The sequence below is a fragment of the Notolepis coatsorum genome, assembly GCF_963971535.1.
Source record: "Notolepis coatsorum genome assembly, chromosome: 9".
Taxonomy (NCBI): Eukaryota; Metazoa; Chordata; class Actinopteri; order Aulopiformes; family Paralepididae; genus Notolepis; species Notolepis coatsorum.
In genome coordinates this window covers 95,953,009-95,976,759 of record NC_140173.1, presented here as the reverse complement: position 1 = coordinate 95,976,759, position 23,751 = coordinate 95,953,009, and the positions used below count along the sequence as shown (strand labels likewise).

Below are 23,751 nucleotides of genomic sequence, written 5' to 3'. Positions count from 1 at the left end.
GACAGAGAAGAGAGAGATGAAGAGAGAGAGAGAGACAGGGACAGAGAAACAGATGAAGAGAGAGACAGAGACAGGGAAATTAATATCCAGATATGTTAATGTTGTTTGTCTAGTTTCGAGTAGTTCCATCACTCTGAACTTTAACCTGACTGATCCTGTGGTCTGGTTTGTAAACGGAACAAATCACAAAATACAGCAAAAACTATTAGAACCTCAACTACAGAATGAAAACATTTACATTTAGTCATTTAGCTGGCGCTTTTATCAAAAGCGACTTAAAAGTTTTGTACGACAAGTCAGTTGTTGAGTGCTACAGTGTAGGTTAGTATATTAGTACAAGTGCATGACAGTAAGGTTAGTTAGGGTTACTTATACAACAGGTAGGTCCGACCACGCATTGTGATTGGTCGAGTGTTCTAAGCCGTGAGTATATTCATGATACATTCACGGTTAAATCACCATGAATATACCACTGCGCTGGCTTTAGAATGTTGTAGAAAGTTTCAACTGCCATCAAAACGGTAACTGTAAAACGACTGTCAACATGACCTACTCCACCGACAATATTACGTTTGATTTAACGTACCCGTTAACAATAAACAAGTGGATAGAAATAGATGACGGGCCTACATCTAACGGTAATAATAAAAAAAAAAGCATTATTAGACATTAGACAGTCAATCCATGAGCTCAGAAGACCTGTGCATGGCCCAACGTTACATTTGATTTAATGTACCCATTAACTATAAACAAGTGGATATAGAGAGGATCAGCACCTCGGACAGTTCCAGGAGTTGGGCCAGTTCAATGATGTTGAAGGCTTCTCCAGCGTGTCCAGCGCCTCTTTCGATGGATTGGCATGTCTAATAATGCTGTTTTTATTATTACCGTTAGATGTAGGCCCGTCCTCTATATCCACTAGTTAACAGGTACGTTAAATTAGACTAATACGTCATTTGTTTGCGGTCTAATAATGCTGTTTTTATTATTACCAGATGTAGGCCCGTCCTCTATCTATCCACTCGTATAGTTAACGGGTACGTTAAATTAGATATCAATCTGATTATAAAGTTATCAATCAATCAAACCTCACATTGTTAAAGGGGACATGTACTGCTATTCCTAGCACTATTTGGGCAACTTTACACAATTCCTGTGAGTGTATTGAAGACATTCAAAAAAATTCATTGTTTTATATTTCTAATCAAGTACTCAAAACCATAATTTTTCAGCTTGCGAGAGATAGATAGGATAGAGCGACAGCTTTTTTTCTTCCTTTTTTGTGTCGCGCGGACCTAGCCATCGCTCCCGGGAGTTAACGCCGGTACCTGGCTGGTGCTAACTAGCTAGCCATCGCTCCCGGGAGCTAACGCCGGTATCCGGCTGGTGCTAACTAGCTAGCCATCGCTCCCGGGAGCTAACGCCGGTACCCGGCTGGTGCTAACTAGCTAGCCATCGCTCCCGGGAGCTAACGCTGGTACCTGGAGCTAGGTAGCCAGCAGGCTAAATGCTCCCGACGCTGAACTCAGTGAACTGCCTGCGCCGGTCTGTCTGTCGAAGACCGAGGGAACCGCATCAGGCTTCAGCTGATTAGTGGTCTTCTGGACAAACCTCCCACCCCCAACAACATAATCCGAGGCAATGAAGTGTTCGCTGGAGATCTTCATTCCCTCTCCAACAGGCTGATCGCGCCGCCTGAGTGCAGCCAGCCTGAGTGCAGCCAGCCTGAGCCAACGTGCCAACAACACTGGTAGTTTGTGGAAATTAACCAACTTTCCTCTCTCTTTCACACGGTAAAATTTGTTTGAACAGCCAGGATCAATACAAAAAGAACCACAGCTGTCCCATTGTTTGGTAGGCAACATTTGACTGACCCGACAGTCCATGTTTACTATGCAGCTAACTAGCAGTGTATACACCAAACCAACACCGTGACGTCAGCAACAAAATGGCGGCGCACATGTTCATAAATGCTACATAAATTACAAATTTTTCTTAGAAATGCCTTATTTTTATAACGTGATTTTTTCTGTGGTTTATCTAAATACTAATTTGATGCTATGACTATGTGATTATCGCTATGCTTCATCTCCCCTTTAAACTGGGCATGCGTCAACCAAAGTCCTGTCGCAGCCGCCCAATCTCCGAAAACTGTTATTTGGACGAGCTGACTACATATTTGGAATCTAAATGGGTACATTCTCGCTTGATTTTTATAATAATAATAAAAAGAATGGTCCCGTTGTATGAATTCGAATAATACGTCATTTGTTTGCGTTGCCAAGCTAGTTGATAGCCTACTCCATTTGAAATTCCATAGCAACAATACATCTTTAGGAAAAAGAATTATACGCCAAGTTCACTGAAATCAATATAAAAGACCCTAGAATTGTCTGTATTCATCCTATATTTTCCCAGACGGTGCAACTTGCTGTATAAAAGCAATAATACACGAGAACCAGTGGAATAACAGGAATATTGCCACTCTGAGCACTCCAGACTAGGGCCAACTAACGTGCGGCAATGGCGATCGCCTTGAGCTTCACTCTCGTGGCTGCAGACGCATCACAGCCATGGCAATATTCCTGATATTCCACTGGTTCTCGTGTATTATTGCTTAATTGTCTCCATTCTTATTTCTGTAATTTTTTGTTTATGATCACTGATTTGCTCTTTAAGCCACTCAAATGGTAAATAGACTGCATTTATATAGTGCTTTTTATCCAAAGTGCTTTACAACTTATGCCTCACATTCACCCATTCACTCAGACATTCACACACCGACAGCGGAGGCAGCCGTGCAAGGTGCCCGGGAGCAATAAGTGTCTTGCTCAAGGACAATTCGACACGCTGCCGTGGGGGAGCCAGAATCGAACCAGGAACCTTCTCTACCTCCTGAGCCACTGTTGCGTGCTGTTGTGTTGTTATTACACTGGTGTTGTTATTACGTCCGTTCAGTTCTGATGTTTAATTCTATTTTTCAGATTGTGTGGTTCCACTGTATTTAACACTTTGAGTGGCACGGACGAGATTTTTATTTTTTTATTTTGATTAGCGATTTGAATTCATATTTCATCAATCTAGCCTCACGCTAGTTGTAAGGGCCATATGAGTGTTTTGGTTATGGATTATTATTATTATTAGTATTATTATTATTATTTCAAATAGAAGGATATGATTTATGTGAATGTTATGATTTCTGTGTAGCCAATTGAATGAACTCCGTTGTACTGTGGGTGGTTCACCTGTTAGGCGGACCAGCCACGGCGCAGCTGAGGACATAAATGAGTAATGGAAATCAGCTGGGGGGTGTAGAACGGGGAATGGCACACAGTTTTCTGACCGCTTAGAACATCGCTTAGAACCACGCTTATAGGATCGCTTCTGATCGTTTTGGATCACTTTGGTCCCTCTTCAATGTAAAAATATTTTTTCTAAATAAATCGGATATCTGTGGTATCTGACAACGGAACTGAAAGTGTGGTGACTATTTTTTGATAAAGCGTGTACGGAATACCTCCCCGACTGCCACTGGAAGCGGACCCAGGCAGAGGCCGCTACATTAAGTCAGAAAACTTGCTGTTATTGAAGCGAACCCAGGCAGAGGTGCGCTTCAGTAAGTGACTGACAAGAGAGAACTTGCAGGTTATTGAAGCGATCCCAGGCAGAGGCGCGCTTCAATAAGTGACAAGAGGAAGCCAGCAGAAGAAGGAAACTGGTTTTGTTTGGTGAAAGAAAACGCTGTGATCGAAAAAAGGAATCGATCAACCACGGCATTGGAAAGGAACCACCCATACAGCGAGTGAATCATCCCGAGGACATCAATGGAGCGTTTGTGAGTAAAGAGTATCAATGAACTACGTACGTTGCGCGCGCACACAGCGCTGTGGGAATTAAACAGTTGTGTTACAAATTGGCGAATAAATATAAGCAAGATGTCGGATTCTGAAATGGATAATATGAAAAATAATCTGCAACAATTACGAGCAGCACGTAGTGGGAAGCTTGCAGCTTGCACCCGAAAATCAGATGAGATCAAACAAATGGTGCTATTAAAAGATGGAGTAAAATCAAACCTGGCATTATTTAATAATGCACTCAGTCATTTTAAGATCACAAATGAGTCTGTACAATTGTGGATTTGGATGATGGTGAAGATGATACAACACAATGGTATAAACAGAAGATGGATGTATTCAATGCATTTATTAATGAGACTGATGATTGGTTGATGGAGGAGAATAAAAAAAGGCAAACCCTAGCTCCAGGCCAAATTGAGTCTGTGGTCCAAGGACGAGTTGATAGTACTCAAGATAAATTGGAAAAGGACCATCAGGCTGCAATAAGACCAGAGGATAGCGTTTCAGCGTTAAAAGCCACTGCACTTTCAGCCAGACAATCTCTGGATCTATTAAAGGCTGAATCAAGTCTAAAGGAGACTGAATTAAAGGCTAAATTAGAGGCTGAATTAAAGGCCACGGCACTTTCAGCCAGACAATCTCTGGATCAATTAAAGGCTGAATTTAGTCTAAAGGAGACTGAATTAAAGCTGCAGGGGGCTAAATTAAGGGCTTAATTAAAGGCTGAGAGGGAGAAACTTGACTTGGATACAGACATAGCTGCATCAATGGCCAAAATCAAAGTACTGGAATGTTTTGAATTAAAGGCTAAATTAAAGCTGCAGGAGGCTAAATTAAAGGCTGAATTAAAGGCTAAATTAAAGCAGCAGAAAGTGCCACAGACACAGCAGAAGACCCAGGCCCAGATCCAGCTCATTATCCAGCCACCCTCACAGCAGCTCCAGCAGCTCATTAGCCAGCAGCAACAGCAACAGGAGGCCAGACCGGCTGACAAGAAACAGCTTTACCACTATGAAGACTCTGTCAACCCAAGTGACAAACCTGCATGGGCCAAAGAGCAGCTGAGAAGAGGAGGAGAGGAGGCACTCGGAGAGAGAGCGGAAGTACAAGCGTAAACAGATTGAGGAGCAGCGGCAGGCGGAGTGGTTGCAGAGACAACTTCAACAGGAGAGGGCCTACCTTGTGTCTCTACAACAACAACAACAGCAGCAGCTAGCTCAAGAGAAGCTGGCACAGCAGACGCTAGCTCAGGAGAAGCTGGCACAGCAGACGCTAGCTCAGGAGAAGCTGGCACAGCAGATGCTAGCTCAGGAGAAGCTGGCACAGCAGATGCTAGATCAGAAGAAGCTGGCACAGGAGATGCTAGCTCAGGAGAAGCTGGCGCAGCAGACACTAGCTCAGGAGAAGCTGGCGCAGCAGACGCTAGCTCAGGAGACGCTAGCTCAGGAGAAGCTAGCTCAGCAGAAGCTGGTGCAGCAGCAGAACCAGCTGAAGCTAGCCCAGAGCCTGGTCCTCCAGGCTCAGCAGAACCAGCAGAAGGACCAGGTCCAGACGGCACCGACCCCGAAGCCTGCGGTGAGCCAGGCCCAGCTGAAGAAGAAGCAGCAGAGGGTGCGGCAAAGACAACAGCTGAAACAGCAGCAGACAGCCGCCACCAAGCCACAGGTGACTCCGGTTTTCACGCACCTGCAAAAGAAGCTCAGGAAGGATGCAGAGCACAAAGATGGCGGCACAAATAAACATAAGGACAAGGACAAGCACAAGGACAAGAGAAAGGAGGAGAAGGTGAAGTCCCTTGACGGCAAGATCAAGAAGGAAGAGAATAGCTTTGTCAGTTCTCCACGTGTGAATATGAAGTCTGAGCATGAAGAAGACCTCTACCACTCTCCTAAACACCAGAAGTCTCTGAAGAGGGAGCGAGATGATGTGGCAGGAATCGACTTCAAACCTAAAAAAATAAAGACCAAAAACGACAAGAAGGTCAAGAAAAGCAACCCGGATGAAGAAGAGGACATCAAGCCCAAGAAGACAAAAAACAAGAAAGGAGTAGTGGTGGACGGAAAAGACAAGTCTGGAAGATTTAAGAGGAAAGACAAGTCTGGAAGATCTAAGAGCAAAGACAACTCTGGAAGATCTAAGAGCAAAGACAAGTCTGGAAGATCTCAGAGCAGAGAAAAGACTGGAAGATCTAAGAGCAGAGAGAAGACTGGCGTATCTAAGAGCATAGAGAATGTACCTCTTCAAGAGCTAAGCAAGAAAGATGGCCATGCCTGGTACATACTCCATTACAGGGTGTATCATAAAAGAAAGAAAGAGAAGACAACATGAGTGGTGTTTGATTCACATCATCATTCCAAGGCACCACCATGGCAAACTCTGGAGTGAGGTGGATTGTGGATTCTCAACCCACCCCCTTGCAGCCCACTTTGGTAGGGTATGGGAGAGGCTGACCAAGAGTAAGCTAAGGTCTTGACTTGAGAAAAGGAAGCACAAACACAAGAATGTGAACATGATGTATTGGTGTATTGATCACACGACAATAATACCCAATTAAGACAATGGAACATGCATCATTAAGACCATGGAACATGCATCATTAAGGCATTTAAGTTTATTATGGACTCTTTTTAAGTTATGAATTAATCATCGACTTGAAGATTTGTTATTTTGTAACAAGGAATGTCCAGAAGACTAGAATATGGACTTTTGAATGAACATTATCATATCCATTATAATAGACTACACAGCACCCCGGAACCCTGGCCGCTCGGACGGATCCTGGAAACCCTTCCAGATGACAAAGGCTTAGTACGAAGTGTCAGGGTGAAAACCAAGACCAATGTGCTACAGAGGCCAATAATAAGCTTTGCCTACTACTGGAATCAAAGAAGAATTGCCAGCTATAATGAACACTCACCTGACCATGTTATTTGTTTTGTAATTGTGTAATTGTGTGTAAGGGCCATATGAGTGTTTTGGTTATGGATTATTATTATTATTATTATTTTTATTATTTCAAATAGAAGGATATGATTTATGTGGATGTTATGATTTCTGTGTAGCCAATTGAATGAACTCCGTTGTACTGTGGGTGGTTCACCTGTTAGGCGGACCAGCCACGGTGCAGCGGAGGACATAAATGAGTAATGGGAATCAGCTGGGGGGTGTAGAACGGGGAATGGCACACAGTTTTCTGACCGCTTTGAACATCGCTTAGAACCACGCTTATAGGATCGCTTCCGATAGTTTTGGATCACTTAGGAACATTTTGGATCGCTTTGGTCCCTCTTCAATGTAAAAATACTTTTTCTAAATAAATCGGATATCTGTGGTATCTGACAACGGAACTCAAAGTGTGGTGACTATTTTTGGATAAAGCGCGTAAGGAATACCTCCCCGACTGCCACTGGAAGCGGATCCAGGCAGAGGCCACTACACTAGTGCTGCAAACTCTCTGAGCTCCATTGGGAAAATACCGCCCCCTATCGTCTCTCCCTGTGGTACTGCACCCCTTTGGAATGGATTGAATGAAATGCATGGGGGGGGGGGGGATCCTGCTTCCTCATTTTACTTCTCAGGCAAGTCACCCGAGACGATCGAATTCATTGCAGAGCCCCAGAACAGCGTGGAATACATATTTCCAGTACCCAGCGTTGGATCAATAAACGCGATCGATATTTGGAATGGCGATCAGGAATTGGAATAATCTTTTTGGAGAACATCTGATCTGAGGTAAGGAATCTATTTTACCAGTCTTAGGATAATCAGAGCTTTTTTCACAGAGATATCAACTTGTGCCCTATGTGTGTGTGTGTGTGTGTGCTGATCAGGAAATGAGATAATCGATTTTTCAGCCCGCTTCTATAGCGTGCATAAGTACACATATACTATCGATAATCTAGCGTTTATTTGAAAACGGTAATAAATAGGCCGAAAAATTACAACGTTTTTTGTGTATTCCAGAATATTCCAGTAAAGGGCATTTATCACAGAATCTTTATATTTTTCTGAAACTTTCAAAAAACGAGTTTTTCGAAATGGTATAAAAACGGAAATGAACCGATTAAAAAACAATCCGTTTCGACAATGTTGACTGCAAACAAGTCATTGATAAGCGACGGCCAGATTATACACATAGCCATAATTTAAGATGTAGTTTATGCGTTCGCAAATATGAGAGCGCTATCATTGAAGTGGGTGGTGGCACTCAAGCGCTAAATCGTGCGCCCCCTGCTGGCACTCAAAGTGTTAAAGAGGGGGGATGTCACCCATTTTAAGAATCCCCTTCTTCTTCCTGTGCCCCAGGAGAGTTCAGTCAGTATATGTGAACACTAGGGTTGGGAATCGCCAGAGACCTCACAATACGATACTATCGCGATACTTGCGTCACGATACGATCGCGATACTAAATATATCGCGATACACTGAGTATTGCGATATATATATATTTTTTTTTATCAAATTTAATTTATTACCTTTTTTTCAACTGCAAAGTAAAACTTTGTCAACATGTTTTATCTAATAAAATAAAGTTCAGTCTGTTCATCTCACTTCAATCATTTTTATTGCAGAACATGGTATTTTCTCAAGCAGACAGATGTAAACACTGTAATCTGTGTTGCATGTACCTGACAAACTGAACTGTTTGTATTACAGTCATATTCCAACTTAAAGGGGAACTATTTTACTATTTATTTCACACTTTTACACAATTCCTGTGAGTCTATGGAACACCTCTGTAATTTTATTTGATTTTTTAATTCATTGTTTTGTATTTCTAATCAAGTACTCAAAAACAGCATTTTTCTACCTCAAGATCTTAAGCCGTTTTGAGGCTGGGCTCCAACCACTGTAACCCTAACCCTAACCCTGCCACATCAAGTTCAAGTTCAAGTTCAAGTTCTTTAATAGTTGTCATACAGAAGTACAGAATACTTTCATACAAAATGCTTCTTACTGTTACGCTCCAGAGACTGTGCTAGACAAGATAGTATCAAATAACATAATAACATAATATAGCATGAATTTAGAAGAAGAAAATGAGGTCACAGTGTTCGGTATAGACATATGTACAATGTTCTGAGTTACCATATAATATACAATACTATGCAGTGTACTAATGTACAGTACTATCTAGTGCAAAGCAGAAATGGGATGAGGTACAATTTTAGGTACAATTTACAGTAAGGTGTACGAGTTGTAGTGCAATCCTTCATCCATAAATATAAAGTGTGGGGAGTGGGTGCTACAGTGTGTTTGTTTAAAGTGGGTGTGTGCTATAAAGTGTGTGGAGTGGGTGCTACAGTGTGTTTGTTTAAAGTGGGTGTGTGCGTGTGGATGTGTGTGCTATGTGCGTTTGGTGTTGTGTAGTGTTCATTCATTGTTCGTTTAGCAGCCTGATGGCCTGGGGATAGAAGCTACTTCTGAGTCTTTCTGTGCTCGCCTTGAGACTCCTGTATCGCTTGCCTGACCGCAGCAGTTCGAAGAGGCAGTTGTTCGGGTGACTGGAGTCTTTAATGATTCTCTTAGCCTTGCCCTTGCAACGCTTGTAGTAAATGTTCTGGAGGGTGGGGAGCCCCCCTCCAATTGTGCGTTCGGCTGAACGTGTCACTCTTTGTAGTCTGCTTTGGTCTTTTGCAGTGCTATTCCCAAACCAGGAGGTGATGTTGCCGGTCAAGATGCTCTCTATTGTACATGAGTAGAAGTTCTTAAGGATCTTCTGGCTGACTTGGAACTTCCTTAGGCGCCTGAGGAAGTAGAGGCGTTGTCGTGCCTTCTTCACCACACTGTTAATGTGTGTGGTCCATGTCAAGTCCTCGGATATGTAGGCTCCGAGGTACTTGAAGCTGTTGACTCTCTCAACCGGTGCCCCGTCGATGCTGAGGGGGCTGTAGTCCTTGACCCCCGACCTCCTGAAGTCCACAATCATCTCCTTTGTTTTGCTGACGTTCAGGGAGAGGCTGTTTTCCTGGCACCATCCCGCCAGGACCTTGACCTCTTCCAGGTAGGCCCTCTCGTCGTTGGCAGAGATCAGGCCCACCACCACTGTGTCGTCAGCAAATTTGACGATTGTATTGCTACTCCGCTGAGCCACACAGTCGTGTGTGTACAGGGAGTAGAGGAGGGGACTCAGAACACAGCCCTGGGGGGCCCCTATGTTGAGGGTGATGGATGAGGAGGTGCAGTTGCCTGCTCTCACCACCTGGGGTCTGCCAGTCAGGAAGTCCAAGACCCACTGGCAGAGGTCATAGCCCAAGCCCAGGTCCCTGAGCTTGGCTATGAGTATGGAGGGGACTATGGTATTGAATGCCGAGCTGTAGTCGATGAATAGCATTCTCACATAGTTCCCCTGCCTCTTGTCCAGGTGTGATGCTGCTGTGTGCAGCACATGGGATATGGCGTCCTCCGTGGACCTGTTGGGGCGGTATGCAAATTGCAGGGGGTCCATGTTGATGGGGAGGGAGGAGCAGATGTAGCCCTTTACTAGCTTCTCAAAGCACTTCATGGCTATGGAGGTGAGAGCTACAGGGCGGTAGTCGTTGAGGCAAGCAGGCTTGGATTTTTTGGGTACAGGGATAATAGTGGACTTCTTCAGGCAGGTGGGGATGACAGCCTGTTCTAAGGACAGGTTAAATATGTCAGTGAATACTGGGGCCAGTTGGTCGGCACAGACTTTTAGGACGCGGCCGGGGATGCCGTCCGGACCTGCTGCCTTCCTGATATTCACTTTTTTAAAGGTCCGCCTCACCTCATGCTCTGTTACCCTGAACACTGCGCCTCCATCAGCAGCCGACCCCCCCCCCCCCCCATTGCCGAGGCTTGTGAGCTGGTGTTGTTATTACCAGCATCAAACCTCGCATAGAAGGTATTGAGGTCGTTTGCTAAGGAGATGTCACTGTTCAGTTTGAGGGAGGCGCCTTTGTAGTCTGTCATCGTTTTGAGCCCCTGCCACATAGCTCTAGAGTCAGCTTGTTCAAACTGGAGTTCAATTTTATCCCTGTAGCGCCGTTTGGCCTCTGACACTGTCCTCCTTACGTTGTGTCGCGCCACCTTGTGGTCATTCATGTTGCCTGCCACTAGGCCGTCATTGTATGCTTTGGTGCGCTCTCTCAGAGCTTCACGGACGGATTTGTCTACCCAGGGTTTTTGATTTGGGTAAACTTTCATTTTGGTAGTGGGGATTGTTTCTTTCACCCTAGTACAGACATAGTCCAGCACTGTCTCCGTGTAGGCATTAATGTTATCTGTGTCGCGGAACACAATCCAGTCTGTGTGGTGAAACACTGACCGGATCGTCTCTTCTGACGTCAGATCCCATTTCTGCACCTCTCGCGAGACTACGGGAGTACTTTTAATTCTCCGTCTGTACTTTGGTGAAAGGAAAATGGATGCGTGATCTGACTTGCCAAAGCCACTATCAGAATGAGCCTTGTAGCCACCTTTAAATTGCGTGTAACAGTGATCTAGGATGTTACCGCCTCTGGTGTTGCAAGTCACATGCTGATAGAAGTCGGGCAATACCTTTCTCAGATTGGCGCTATTGAAATCTCCCAGTACTAAAATGGCGGCGTTAACGTTAGCCACTTGTATTCTATTTACCTCGTCGTGTAGTCTGGAGAGCGCAACCTTGTTGCTGGCTTGCGGTGGAATATACACTCCGACCAGGACGATCGCCGTTAACTCCCTCGGGAGGAAGAAAGGACGACACTTGATGGTTATATATTCCAGTTCTGGGGAGCAGTGGTTGGATAATTCCTTCACGTTCGTTGGATCACTCCAATTTTTGTTAAACATGAAGGCAATACCTCCTCCACGTTGTTTACCGGACTCTGATGATGTCCGATCCTTTCTATGGATAAAGAAGTGATCCGCTGGTTGAATTGCGTGATCTGGAACCTCCGGTGTGAGCCATGTTTCGGTGAAGCAAAGGATATTGCAGTCCCTAACGTCTCTTTGATATTGAATCCTTGCTCGGATGTCATCCAGTTTATTGTCTATTGATTGTACATTGGCTAGCAATATACTGGGAATCAACTGCCACATTAGTATGCAGCTGAGACATCTCTGACATCACAGATCAGCACATTTTCAGATGACTCAGTTCAGTGAGGGTGAATATTGTGAGAGGAGAATTGGAAGAATGTGCCAATATGAGAATTAGAGACATAGATCCTATTAATATAAGTCCACATAGCTAGGAAACAATGCTAAACACTGAAAAAGGCCATTTATAAGATAGTTCCCCTTTAACTGAATGCACATGCGTGTGTGTGGACTACTGTACTATTACAGGTATTGAAATGAACAATGCAACTTCCTTATACAAAAAAAAATATATTTTTTTTAATTAATAATTAAATATCGATACTTGGCGTCCCTGTATCGATACAGTATCGCCACGCAAAGTATCGCGATACTACTACGTATCGATTTTTTCCCCCACCCCTAGTGAACACACACCACTCTCTCTACTAAAGCTAGAAATCAGAGAGAGAACCCTCTATCTGTGACATGACTGGGATCTGGATCTGCTACATAGATGATGAATAGTGCTCTGATTTTAATACAATTTGGTTTATATTCTAGGATTCCTGTACTAGAATTAAAAGCTAATTTGGGTGTAAAAGCTAACACACATATTATGGCCCACAATATATTTCTATATATGTTCCATGGCCTTTCCATGACACACAATGTTGTACAATTTCCATGATCAAAACAGGTCAACTCAGAGTTAACTCATTGAATGCCAAAAACGAGTATTCTCGTTTTTCAAAGCCAACCGTTGGCTGCCAAAAACGAGAATACTAGTTCTTTAGTATTATTATTCTAAACAGTCCGCCGGACCTTCTTGTGTGAATTGGAATTGAAATGACGATCGAATCCCGATAGGTGGCAGTATCGCCTACCTTTTAAACTGGGCTAGTTTACTGTGGGAAAGGGGGTTGCTCACTCACTGCTGGCTCACTCACTGCTGGCTACCACTAGCCTACGGACTGCAATGGTGAGGAAACTATTGGAGATTATTATGAAGAGGACAAAATGATGACACTTATGGAGAGGACAAAACGATCACACTTATGGATGATAAGGTGCGTTTTCACCAGAATACATTAGACTCTAGGCAATCGCCTAGACGAGCGAACTATAGGAGATTATTATGAAGAGGACAAACGGTGACGATACATCCATAGTACAAGGTGCATTTTCACCAGACTGTTGGATTCTAGTATTTTCAAACAGGCTGTTTGGATGTAACGATAACGTTATCAGTTGGGTGTTGCCAGGGCCAACTAACGTTATTTATTGTTCTGACCCAAGACTAGGGCTGGGCGATAAAACGATAACGATAACTATCGCGATAAATTATTTCCTCGAAATAAACATGAAACGTGGTCGCAAAGTTTCGATATATCGATTTTCCAAGCTTGGATATGAGCACACGCACTAACAACCAATCAGTGAAGGAGATGGCCGACAGCGGAAGGAGACCCGGAATCTAGGACTCCAGTAGTCAACAGGCTGGCTAGGATAATTAGCTTGCACGGCGCTATTTTACAGTTTACCTGCCGAGTTGGTGTGTGTTTTGAATTCTGAGGGTAACTGTTATAGTAGTGCGGGGTATACGGTGGACGTCGTTGCAATGTATTGGGGCGGAACAGAGTATTTTATGGTCATATTTAGTACATTGTCATGGAATACACCGCTTGGGGAAACGAGGCTGGCTAGGATATTTAGCTTGCACGGCGCTATTTTACAGTTTACCTGCCGAGTTGGTGTGTGTTTTGAATTCTGAGGGTAACTGTTATAGTAGTGCGGGGTATACGGTGGACGTCGTTGCAATGTATTGGGGCGGAACAGAGTATTTTATGGTCATATTTAGTACATTGTCATGGAATACACCGCTTGGGGAAACGAGGCTGATTTAGCTTGCACGGCGCTATTTTACAGTTTACCTGCCGAGTTGGTGTGTGTTTTGAATTCTGAGGGTAACTGTTATAGTAGTGTGGGGTATACGGTGGACGTCGTTGCAATGTATTGGGGCGGAACAGAGTATTTTATGGTCATATTTAGTACATTGTCATGAGATACTCTGCTTGCTATGGCTAACTGCTAACGTGCGCGGACTGATGACGACATCAACTCGACTCTCGAGACATTCGCGGCAGCAAAACAAGTCTATTAATAGCCCGTCCATCGGCTAACTGGCACTGTCCGCTTCCATTCATTGTGCTAAGCTAGGCTAACGTGCAGCCAGATAGCCTTCTACTGAACGCACAGAGAGGAAACTGGTATCTATCTTCTTGTCTCTCTCTGGAGAAGACGGTGAGCCAATTTCCCCAAATGTTGGCGTGTTCCTTTAACATGTTCAAATGTTAGATTTCTTGTTGGACAACAAGCAAGTTGCCTCTATTGTCTCTTTTCCACTGCATGGTACCTACTCGACTCTACTCTACTCTACTCACTTTTGGTACCTGGTACTTCGTTCGTTTTCCACTGCAGATAGTATCCCCCCGTCAGTGTAGCTGGTCGTCATAGCGAGGGCGCCGTGACGTCATCTTCAACGCGACACAGACAATAGAGGATTTCGAAGCTAAATATGAAGCTACCTTCACAGTGTATTCTGCGTCCTTTATTGGTGAAAAAAAACCAACAGCAACACAATTTACTAGGGCTGTCTTAAATACTTCGAAGCTTCGTTCGATGGCACAAGCTTCGAACATTAAAAAAAAATCGAAGTTTAAAAAAAAATAAAAAATTTAATAATAATAATTTTCTTTTCAAAAAAAGTTTCTCAATTTTTTTTTTTACTTCGATTTGTGTGTTTGTGTGTGTGTGTGTGTGTGTGTGTGTGTGTGTGTGTGTGTGTGTGTGTGTGTGTGCGTGTGTGTGTGTGTGTGAGAACTACCCATCCCAGTTAGGACAGCCGAATCCCGTCCAATCTTTCGCCGTCGACTAAAGACTCACTTCTTCAACCATTATCTGAAATGATAAATAAAAAAAAATAAAAAAATCTAACCGTGACTAACCTTACTGTCATGCACTTTTCCTAATAAACTAACCTACACTGTAACACGCAACACTTTGATAAACATTGTTACTCAGCTGAGTTGTACCCTTCTTGCTGTCTTGTCGTACAGAACTTGTAAGTCGCTTTGGATAAAAGCGTCAGCTAAATGACTAAATGTGTGTGTGTGTGTGTGTGTGTGTGTTTCCATTGGGTGGGGCCGGGGGACAAATACACTGGAGGAAAGTAACCCAGCTCAGCACTGCCCAAATTATATCATCACTATTGCCTGTTTGAAGGATATCATCCTCAAATACATATACACCTACATGCCTTGTAGAATTCCACACATAAGAAAGAAAGATACTGGGATGAATAAACAAAATAGGAAATAAAATTTAGATAAGGTGCTACTGAGATGTTTTAGTGAGTTCTTTGTTTTTTTGTGGAAGTTGCCCTTCTTAAAAATGCATGAACATTCACTGATAATTGGTCTGTAGTGGAGTCTACAAGGTCTACATTGCCGGACCATGTAGAATCCGGACCTTGTAGACTGACATAATTCTGTGCATAGTTTAGTCTAAACAGGCCATATTTCAAATAATCAAAATCTTACTTCATTCATCTTAAACATTCTTGATTTGGGGGATTGGTAGTTCCCATGAAATCTGAAGTTGTTCAAACGACAACAGCGATCCACCTTGAATTAAATCACACAGCCGAGTGAAACCTTGTTAATTAATCCAACCCACTTTATTTATAGAGCACATTTAAAAACAAAGTTTACGAAAGTGCTGTACAAGTCCCACAACATAAGATAAAAAATAAAAAAAATAAAATAAAAAATAAAAGATTTTTGTATTTTTTTTTGAAGCTTCGAATTAAAATCGAAGCTCGGCCCCGAAGCTTCGATTGCCAAAAAAAGCTTCGAAGGTCAGCCCTACAATTTACCACCAAGAACAAAGAGTTTAGTCTCACAAAAAGATTGCACATTTGTTTAGCTTATGTGCTAATGTGACTGGGATTTTCCATTATAACCGTTAGCATTGCGGCTAACGTACATTAGCTAATAAGGCACTGGTATCATAGAATAGAAATACTTTAAATCATCCCGATTTGTAGTGTCAAATTTCCCTCTGGATGATTAAAGTATTTCTATTCTATGATACCAGTGCCTTATTAGCTAATGTATGCTAGCTAAACTAAATTAGCGATCTTTTTGTGAGACTAAAACGCGAGGCTATTTAAAGATGGCGGGTTTGTGTTTTGTGCAGGACGTCCCCTGTGTAGTGCAATGATAATGTAGTGACGATTCTCTCTTCTGACCAATCAGTGGTCTGCAGTGTTTCACGTCACTTTCTGGTATCACTTCTACCTGCTTGGAACCTCGACAAAGCAGGTACTAAAAAAGTACCAGGTACCATACGCAAATGTTGGCAATGGAAAACCGAAAAGGCAGAGTAGAGTCGAGTAGGTACCATGCAGTGGAAAAGAGGTATAAGACGCACAGGACTTGGGTCTGTTGCAGTGTGGAATGCCTAAGTCCAGTGTGTGTGTGTGTGTTACCTGGCATTGATGTGAGGGATGTTGATGATGGGCGTGGCCCCAGGAAGCCCCTCCCCTTGCAGCTCTGCTGCTTGTTTCTCTAAGTCTGTGGTCAAGACCTACACACACAGATTCAACAGATCCTGTTTCTTGAAATGCAGTCACAACCCAACACATACACAAACATACCTACATGTGTGTATATATGTATGCGTGTGTGTGTGTGTGTGTTACCTGGTGAATGGCCAGTCCCAGACAGTTGAGGATGGTCTCTGGCTGGTCTCGCAGCTGATTGGCTAGTGCAGGCAACGCATCACGTACCTCCCTGTGCCCAATCAGGTCCTCATAATCCACCAGCACACTGCCCTGACGCTCAATCTCATCCTGTATGCACACACACATATACATAAATCTATACACTCTTACATATACTTTTTAACACTACACCATACACATGAACACATCTATTCATTACAAAGATATTTGCACTACATCTCTACCTCATTTGAACATTTTGTACTTTAGTTTTTGTATATTTTGTAGTGTTTGGTCTTTATTCTTTTTTACTGTAGGAAGCACAATGTTAGGAGGCTTATACAGAACAAATTTGCACTGCACTGTTGCATAATTCCACCAACATTAACCGTCTCACCAGAAAATATAGAATGTCAAACCAGATTTCCTTTCTGGTTGAGGAATATGCATAATAAGATTATTAATTCACATTCAATGTAGAGCTGGTTTATTTACAGATTTCATGGGAAATGTGTATATTTAATGTGGTAATAATGTGTACATTTTATCATTAATATTCAAATTTAATTTGCTTCATTGCAGCCTATTCAAATTGTATTCTTAGGGACAATTGAAAGTCCTAATACATACAAATATACATACACCCACCAGACAGGAAATCTGGGTAGAAAACATTTACTGCAGAGGTCAAGGGCACATCATGGCATAGATTTTACAGACAAACATAAAGTAAGCCAGCCAGCCAGCCAGACAGATAGATAGGTACCTTATCGTACAGGTGAATCTTAGAGGTGAAAAACTTTTCAAATACTTTGACCTTCTCCACACATGGAGAACTCTGGATAAAACCTGCACACACACAATCATGATTAGACAGACAATGTATATGTATATTAGATTCAAATGCACAGCAAAAGTACAGCACAATTATATATAATATATCTTCATCATCACAAAAGATGAAGACAGATTAGATTAAACACATTCAACTCAAACAATGATGATGAACACATATTTCAAAACACACACACCTTCAGTAAAATAGAGGGCCCAGCCTTTATAAGGACATAACCTGTCTAGAGTAGACTGGCACACACCTAGAGAGAGAGAGAGAGAGAATCATGATAATTAAATGAATGAAGAGAGAGGGTACAGAGAGAGATACAGATAGAGAGAGATAGAGATAGAGATACAGCGAGATATAGAGATACAGAGATAGAGATATATACAGAGATGTACAGAGAGAGATAGAGAGATATACAGATATATATATATAGAGAGAGAGATATACAGAGAGATACAGAGACAGAGAGAGATACAGATACAGAGAGACAGAGAAATGGAGTGAGAGTGAGACAGAAAAGCAGAATCACGATATTTAAATTAAATTAATTTTCTCCCTAATGCCTTAAATTTGAAAACATGCATTGTAATAGAAAGTTATTTCAATAAAGATATACCTGTAATAGAAAGTTATTTAAATAAAGATGTTAACATATATAGAGACCAAGGGCGGCTACGTGGTGCAGTGGGCAAGGCGCTCACCACGAATACTGGAGACGCTGGGTTCGCCTGTTCGAGCCCAGCGCTCCACATTGCTTTCAGTTTAGCTGGTCGTCCGTACTAATACACATTGGCAGTATTAGGGGGTGGGAAACTGATGGGTGGGGATCGGGCGTTGTAGACAGCGACTCCTACAGGTCGGTTGGTGCGCCTGCGCAGTAGAATCAGGAAGCGATGGGGGCGGCGCCCCTCCAAAGCGCAGACCCCTGACGCTGAAAGATCGCGCCGCGCAGGTGAAAAGATGCGACTGCTGTTACCTCGAGTATCGGAGAGGACTCGTGCTATGTATGACTTAGTCCACATTGCAGCCGGCTTGTGGGAGGCAAGAAACAGTGTTCGAGACAGGGGAGGGTTGAATTGGATGATACGAAATTGGGATGGGAGAAAAATTGAAAATGGGAGAAAAAGTGGATAAAAAAAAACATATATAGAGACCTACTGTATATTCTGATTTACAAAAGGTTTAAAATGTTCACCTCTCTGACTGCTGGGTCTCTGAACTCCTCCTCCTCCTCCTCCTCCTCCTCCTCCTCCTCTCCACCCTCCTCCTCCTCTCCACGGTCTCCCCCTCCACCCTCCTCTTTCATCTCCTCCTCCTCTCCATCCTCTATTCCCTCCCCTCCATGAGCCCCTCCTGGAGTCCTCTCCACTCATCCCTCTGTGCCGGAGAGAGAGAGAGAGAGAGAGAGAGTCAATGGGGAACCAACGTTACAAACCCACTCAATTCATTTTAACCTAGTGTTGTGTCATCGGTGTATAGATGGAAATTAATGGAAGTGAATGAGGAGCCTGACATCTGGGAGAAATGGTGGTGTGGACAGTGGTCACTACACTAGCTTACTTGTAGAATACTTTACATAGAGGTAACACTGTTGATTGACTGCTGAAGTTCCACTAAAGTGAAATATCCCTTTACGTTAGCTAACGTTAGCTAGCAAACGCTAACATAACGTTAATGTTACATACAGTAAACGTTAGCAGGCTGTTTAGCTGCAGGGAGCTCCAGTATACTTTCCACTGACTTTCTAACGTTTTCTAAGCACAAAATAATCTCACAATCTCTCAGCCATCTAATACTATTGTAAGCTATTTAATGTGTTCTATGTTATTATTATTCAAGTTTCAAGTTTGTTTTTATTTGTCACGTATAAGGTACACCGTACATGTACACATTACAGTGAAATGCTTGGTTCTGTATGAGCCCCTGAGAATGTGCTTCATACAGTAAAAAAGTAAGTAAAATAGGAATAACACTATAAGGGAGGTGTAGTCTGACATCACTGGTTGTTCCACCCATATAGGGATTTATCATTGGGAAATGGATTATCGGCTATTGTAACAATTCTGCCGCATGGAAATTGACAAGCTTCCATTTTTGCACAAAATGAGTTCCCTTCTACCACTAACATTATTGTTTAAGCATTTCTGGTTGAAATAAAAGGTAGTTATAAGGTTTTTAATTTGTCGTAAAAAAAGAACTACATTTACCAGTAGGCAGCCTGTTGTTCACTAGGCAGCCTGTTCCATGCTGTCGCCTAATCCACGTCACGGCCAGCTGATACCAAGCTAGCTAGCTAGCTTAGCTAACGTTAAGAGTAATAATAATAACTTTATTTGTATAGCACTTTTCATACAGAGGTTGCAGTTCAAAGTGCTTCACAACAGTAAAAAAAATACAGGCATGAGCGAGCATAGCAAGGTATGGTAAATCACAGTGTTTCACATTAGGATCTAGCATCCTAATAGGCTCTCTATTCAGTAATACAATTAATAAAATAGTTTAAAATGATTAAGTTTAAAAATAGTCTAAAAATTATAAAATAGAACGGACATACAACAGTAAAAAATACAGGCATAAGCGAGCATAAAAATTAAAAATGTAAATAGCAAGGTTACAGTAAAAAGTGTGATAAGATTGTTCAATCAGATGAAAATGGCCCAGTTAGGAGAATCAACCTTGGCTAGGCGGTGAGGTTCACGATGTACCTAACTGGAATGGTAAACAACTTTGCTAGATTTAGGTCAAAAGTCATCTTCTCCTCACAACAGAGCATCACTCCAACATCATAGAACCGACATATGAATTTCATTGGAAGTGTATGAAAGTAGGTAGGGTAAGAATATAGCAACGTATGTAAATCACAGTGTTTCACATTAGGATCTAGCATCCCAATAGGCTCTCTGTTTACAGTTTGATTCAGTAATAATACATTTTTTTTTTTTTAAATAGTCAAGAATTATACAATAGAACGGACATACAACAGGGTATTTAACATACAACAGCACAGTGTTTCACATTAGGATCTAGCATCCCAATAGGCTCTCTGTTTACAGTTTGATTCAGTAATACAAATAATAAAAATAGTCATCAGTAAGAAGTAAAAAGTGTGATAACCGACACATGAATTTGATAGGCAGTGTATAAAAGTAGGCAGGGTAAGAATAGTGCAGGTAAGTACAATTTGTGTCAGGATATCCCTGATGTTTCTATAATAATATTTCCCCTTGCCACTAGGTAGTAGCAGATATCTATCTTCAGATAGTTTCCTGCATTACCCCACAGTGAAATGCCTGAGCAAAGAGATAGGTTTTAAGCTGTCTTTTAAAGATGTCTAGCGAGTTGGCTTCTCTGATGTTTTGGGGTAGTTTGTTCCACAGTTTTGGGGCATAGTTGATAAAGGCTGCATTACCGATCCTCTTTTGACTGTTTCTGGGAGCCTCTAGTAGTCCAGCAGCTGATGATCGCAGTGTTCTTGCTGGTGTGTAATTTATGTGAGTGTTGGCGATGTAGCTAGGTCCCTGTCCATTTAGAGCTTTGTATGTAAGGAGAAGGACCTTAAAGTCAATTCTAAATGTTACAGGAAGCCAGTGTAAAGCAGCTAAGACTGGACTAATGTGCTCTCTCCTTTTGGTTCTAGTTAGCAGTCGGGCTGCAGAGTTTTGGATTAGCTGAAGCCTCTCTGTGGTTTTCTTAGGGAGACCTGTGAAAAAAGTGCATTACAGTAGTCTAACCGGCTAGATATGAATGCATGAATTAGCTTCTCAGCATCGTTCTGATTAATAAATGGTCGTACTTTTGCTATATTTCTGAGATGGAAGAACGATGTTTTCGTCACTTTGCTAATATGAGAATTGAAGAGTAGCCCTATTGGAGGTTAACGTTACCTCGCTAAACGTACTAGACGTTAGCAATGTCTACTGTCGTTAACCATTTTAAATCGGGGCATGTAGAGGCGTTTCGGGACAGAGTAAAATGTGCACTGACTGCACACATCATGCCGGCTAGCAAGCTAGCTAGCTAGCTACACGTCACGGCCGGCTCATACCACGATAGCTAACGTAACTAGCGTGAACATTACAAGCTCAAAAACCTTATAACTACTACTGTCGTGTCCATAAGTTCCCTGGCAGAATACTTTGTTTGTGAGGACAAACGTATACAAAGAGGAGATAACCATTTTAAATCGGGGCATGTAGAGCCCGCCGTAAAAACAATAACGTTATAAACTATACACTATGTACAACGAAACAATGATTTACCTTAGTATTTACAGTGATTTAATATGCAGCGAATACAAATAATGATAAGGTGGTTGTTGCTTTTAGAAATGGTGGTTGGCTTCATCATCTGATAAATGGTTATGATCACCAGAGAGATACTAGCCACAGATTCAGGGTCAGTTATTTTCCCATTGTACGAATTGTTAAGCTTATGGAATGTAAGGGAAATCTGATCCTAGGTCTGCGACTAAAGCCAGGCGTCTACGCTGTGGTGATGTCAGTCAGAAGCGCCAAATAGCAGTGTAGTTTCCCAGCGAACGAAAACATAAACGTTGTTATTTTGCTACCTTTACGATTAATTGTGAATATTTTCATGTTGAGCTATAGATTGTGGATGAATACGCACAGAAAGGTACACCATGCCAATGTCCATGCTTTATTTGTTTTAAACGATTTAGAAATGGGCAATGGGGAAATACATTAAGTGGAACAGAGGGTGGAACAGGAAAAAACGAAAATGACGTAACCACTACACCTACTATACAATAAAAGTTTTTATGTACATGAGGTACACAAACCTTTTTTAAGGTAAGGTGCAAATTCAAACGAGGTATGAATGTAGTGCAAATCTTTAATAAATAGATAAATATAATGTAGTGTTAAAGTGTCTAACGTGAGTATTAAGGTGAGTGTTTGTTTGTTTGTTGTGGTTGTTATTGATGCTGAAGTTATTAGGTGGAGTTGAGCGCCCTCTTAAGAACATCAATAATAACATAGATAGAACACATGAAATAGGCAGCTTACACTATGAATACAGACCGTCAGTAGATCCTCCTAGAGGTTTATCAGGCTGCAGATGTGAAGACTAGAGCTTTGCCTTTGACAGAATCACAATAAAAGAACAAAATGTCGAAGAAGACAAATTCCCCTCCTGTGCCGCTGAAATGACGTCGGTCCATCTGATTGGAGCCCCTTGCTTGATATCCGCATTTCGTCCCATTCGCGTTACTCTCTCGCGATACTTGTCGTGTCGTCGTGTGAAGTAGTTCATCCGCGTGAATACCAACCCAAGCCGCATTTCTCGGAGACGCTCTCTGATTGGCCGACGCCTGTTTCTACACTGGTTAAGCTTAGGCACTCTTCGAAGTTGGTTAAGGTTAGAGTTTGTCTTAGAGCGTGACGGCAAGTTCTTTCGACGGTTAAGCTTAGGCACTCTTTCGAAGTTGGTTAAGGTTAGAGTTTGTCTTAGAGCATGGCGATAGAACGCCAGGTAGTTTGCAGGCTGTTTGACGTGGAAATGAGCAAAGACACAGCTCGTCACGGATTGGGCAAACGCGTCAGTGGCCAATCAGAGAGCGTCAGTCAGTGCCAATCAGAGAGCGTCTCCGAGAAATGCGGCTTGGTTTGGTATTGATTGATTGATTGATTGATTGATTGATTGAATTTATTGATTGAAAAGTTTATTAACAGATTGCAGAATGGGTACAGTACAGCTCAATACATACAATTGTTAAGGGGATGCAGACCAGAGAAAGACTTTCGTCTTGTTTACATCAGGTTCCCCATTTTCAATTCATCATATGACGTACACGACATACAGATAGACAGTACTGCTACATCTATACATTTATGACATACCAGATCTGCAAATACAGTACTGTTTGTGATACAAAAAGTGTCCAGAAAAAGAGTGTATATACATTTGACGTAGAAACTGTACATTGGAGGAGGTTGGGTAGGTGGGGTGGGGTGGGGTTGGGTGGGGCTGTACATTGGAGGTGGGGGGGGGGGGGGGGGGTTGGGTAGGGGGGGGGGGGACACTGTACACTGTACATTTGGAATACTGACAAAGCCATACTTGGTCTTTACTGTACAACTGGGTTAGGACATTTGTAGGGGCCAGTTTTGAATTGCAGTCTCCCGTAGGTGTTCTTTGAGAGTGTTTTTTAAAGTGGGTAGTGATTCACATTCCTTTACAGCTTTGGGTAGGGCGTTCCACATTGATGTGGCATAATTGCT

General features: G+C 42.4%; 1 protein-coding gene across 1 annotated transcript in view; it reads right to left on the bottom strand.

Annotated features, from left to right (window-relative positions):
- Positions 1-18,885, bottom strand: part of mcm8 (minichromosome maintenance 8 homologous recombination repair factor) — a gene marked incomplete at its 5' end in the record, with an annotated part of 69,671 nt that extends 50,786 nt beyond the window's left edge. Inside the window, 5 exons of the mRNA XM_084321939.1 lie at positions 16,435-16,532; positions 16,648-16,797; positions 17,435-17,517; positions 17,700-17,765; positions 18,708-18,885. Coding sequence (XP_084178065.1) covers positions 16,435-16,532; positions 16,648-16,797; positions 17,435-17,517; positions 17,700-17,765; positions 18,708-18,885 — 575 coding nt within the window. The remainder of the gene's footprint in view (positions 1-16,434; positions 16,533-16,647; positions 16,798-17,434; positions 17,518-17,699; positions 17,766-18,707) is intronic.
- Between the last annotated feature and the right edge of the window lie 4,866 nt (positions 18,886-23,751).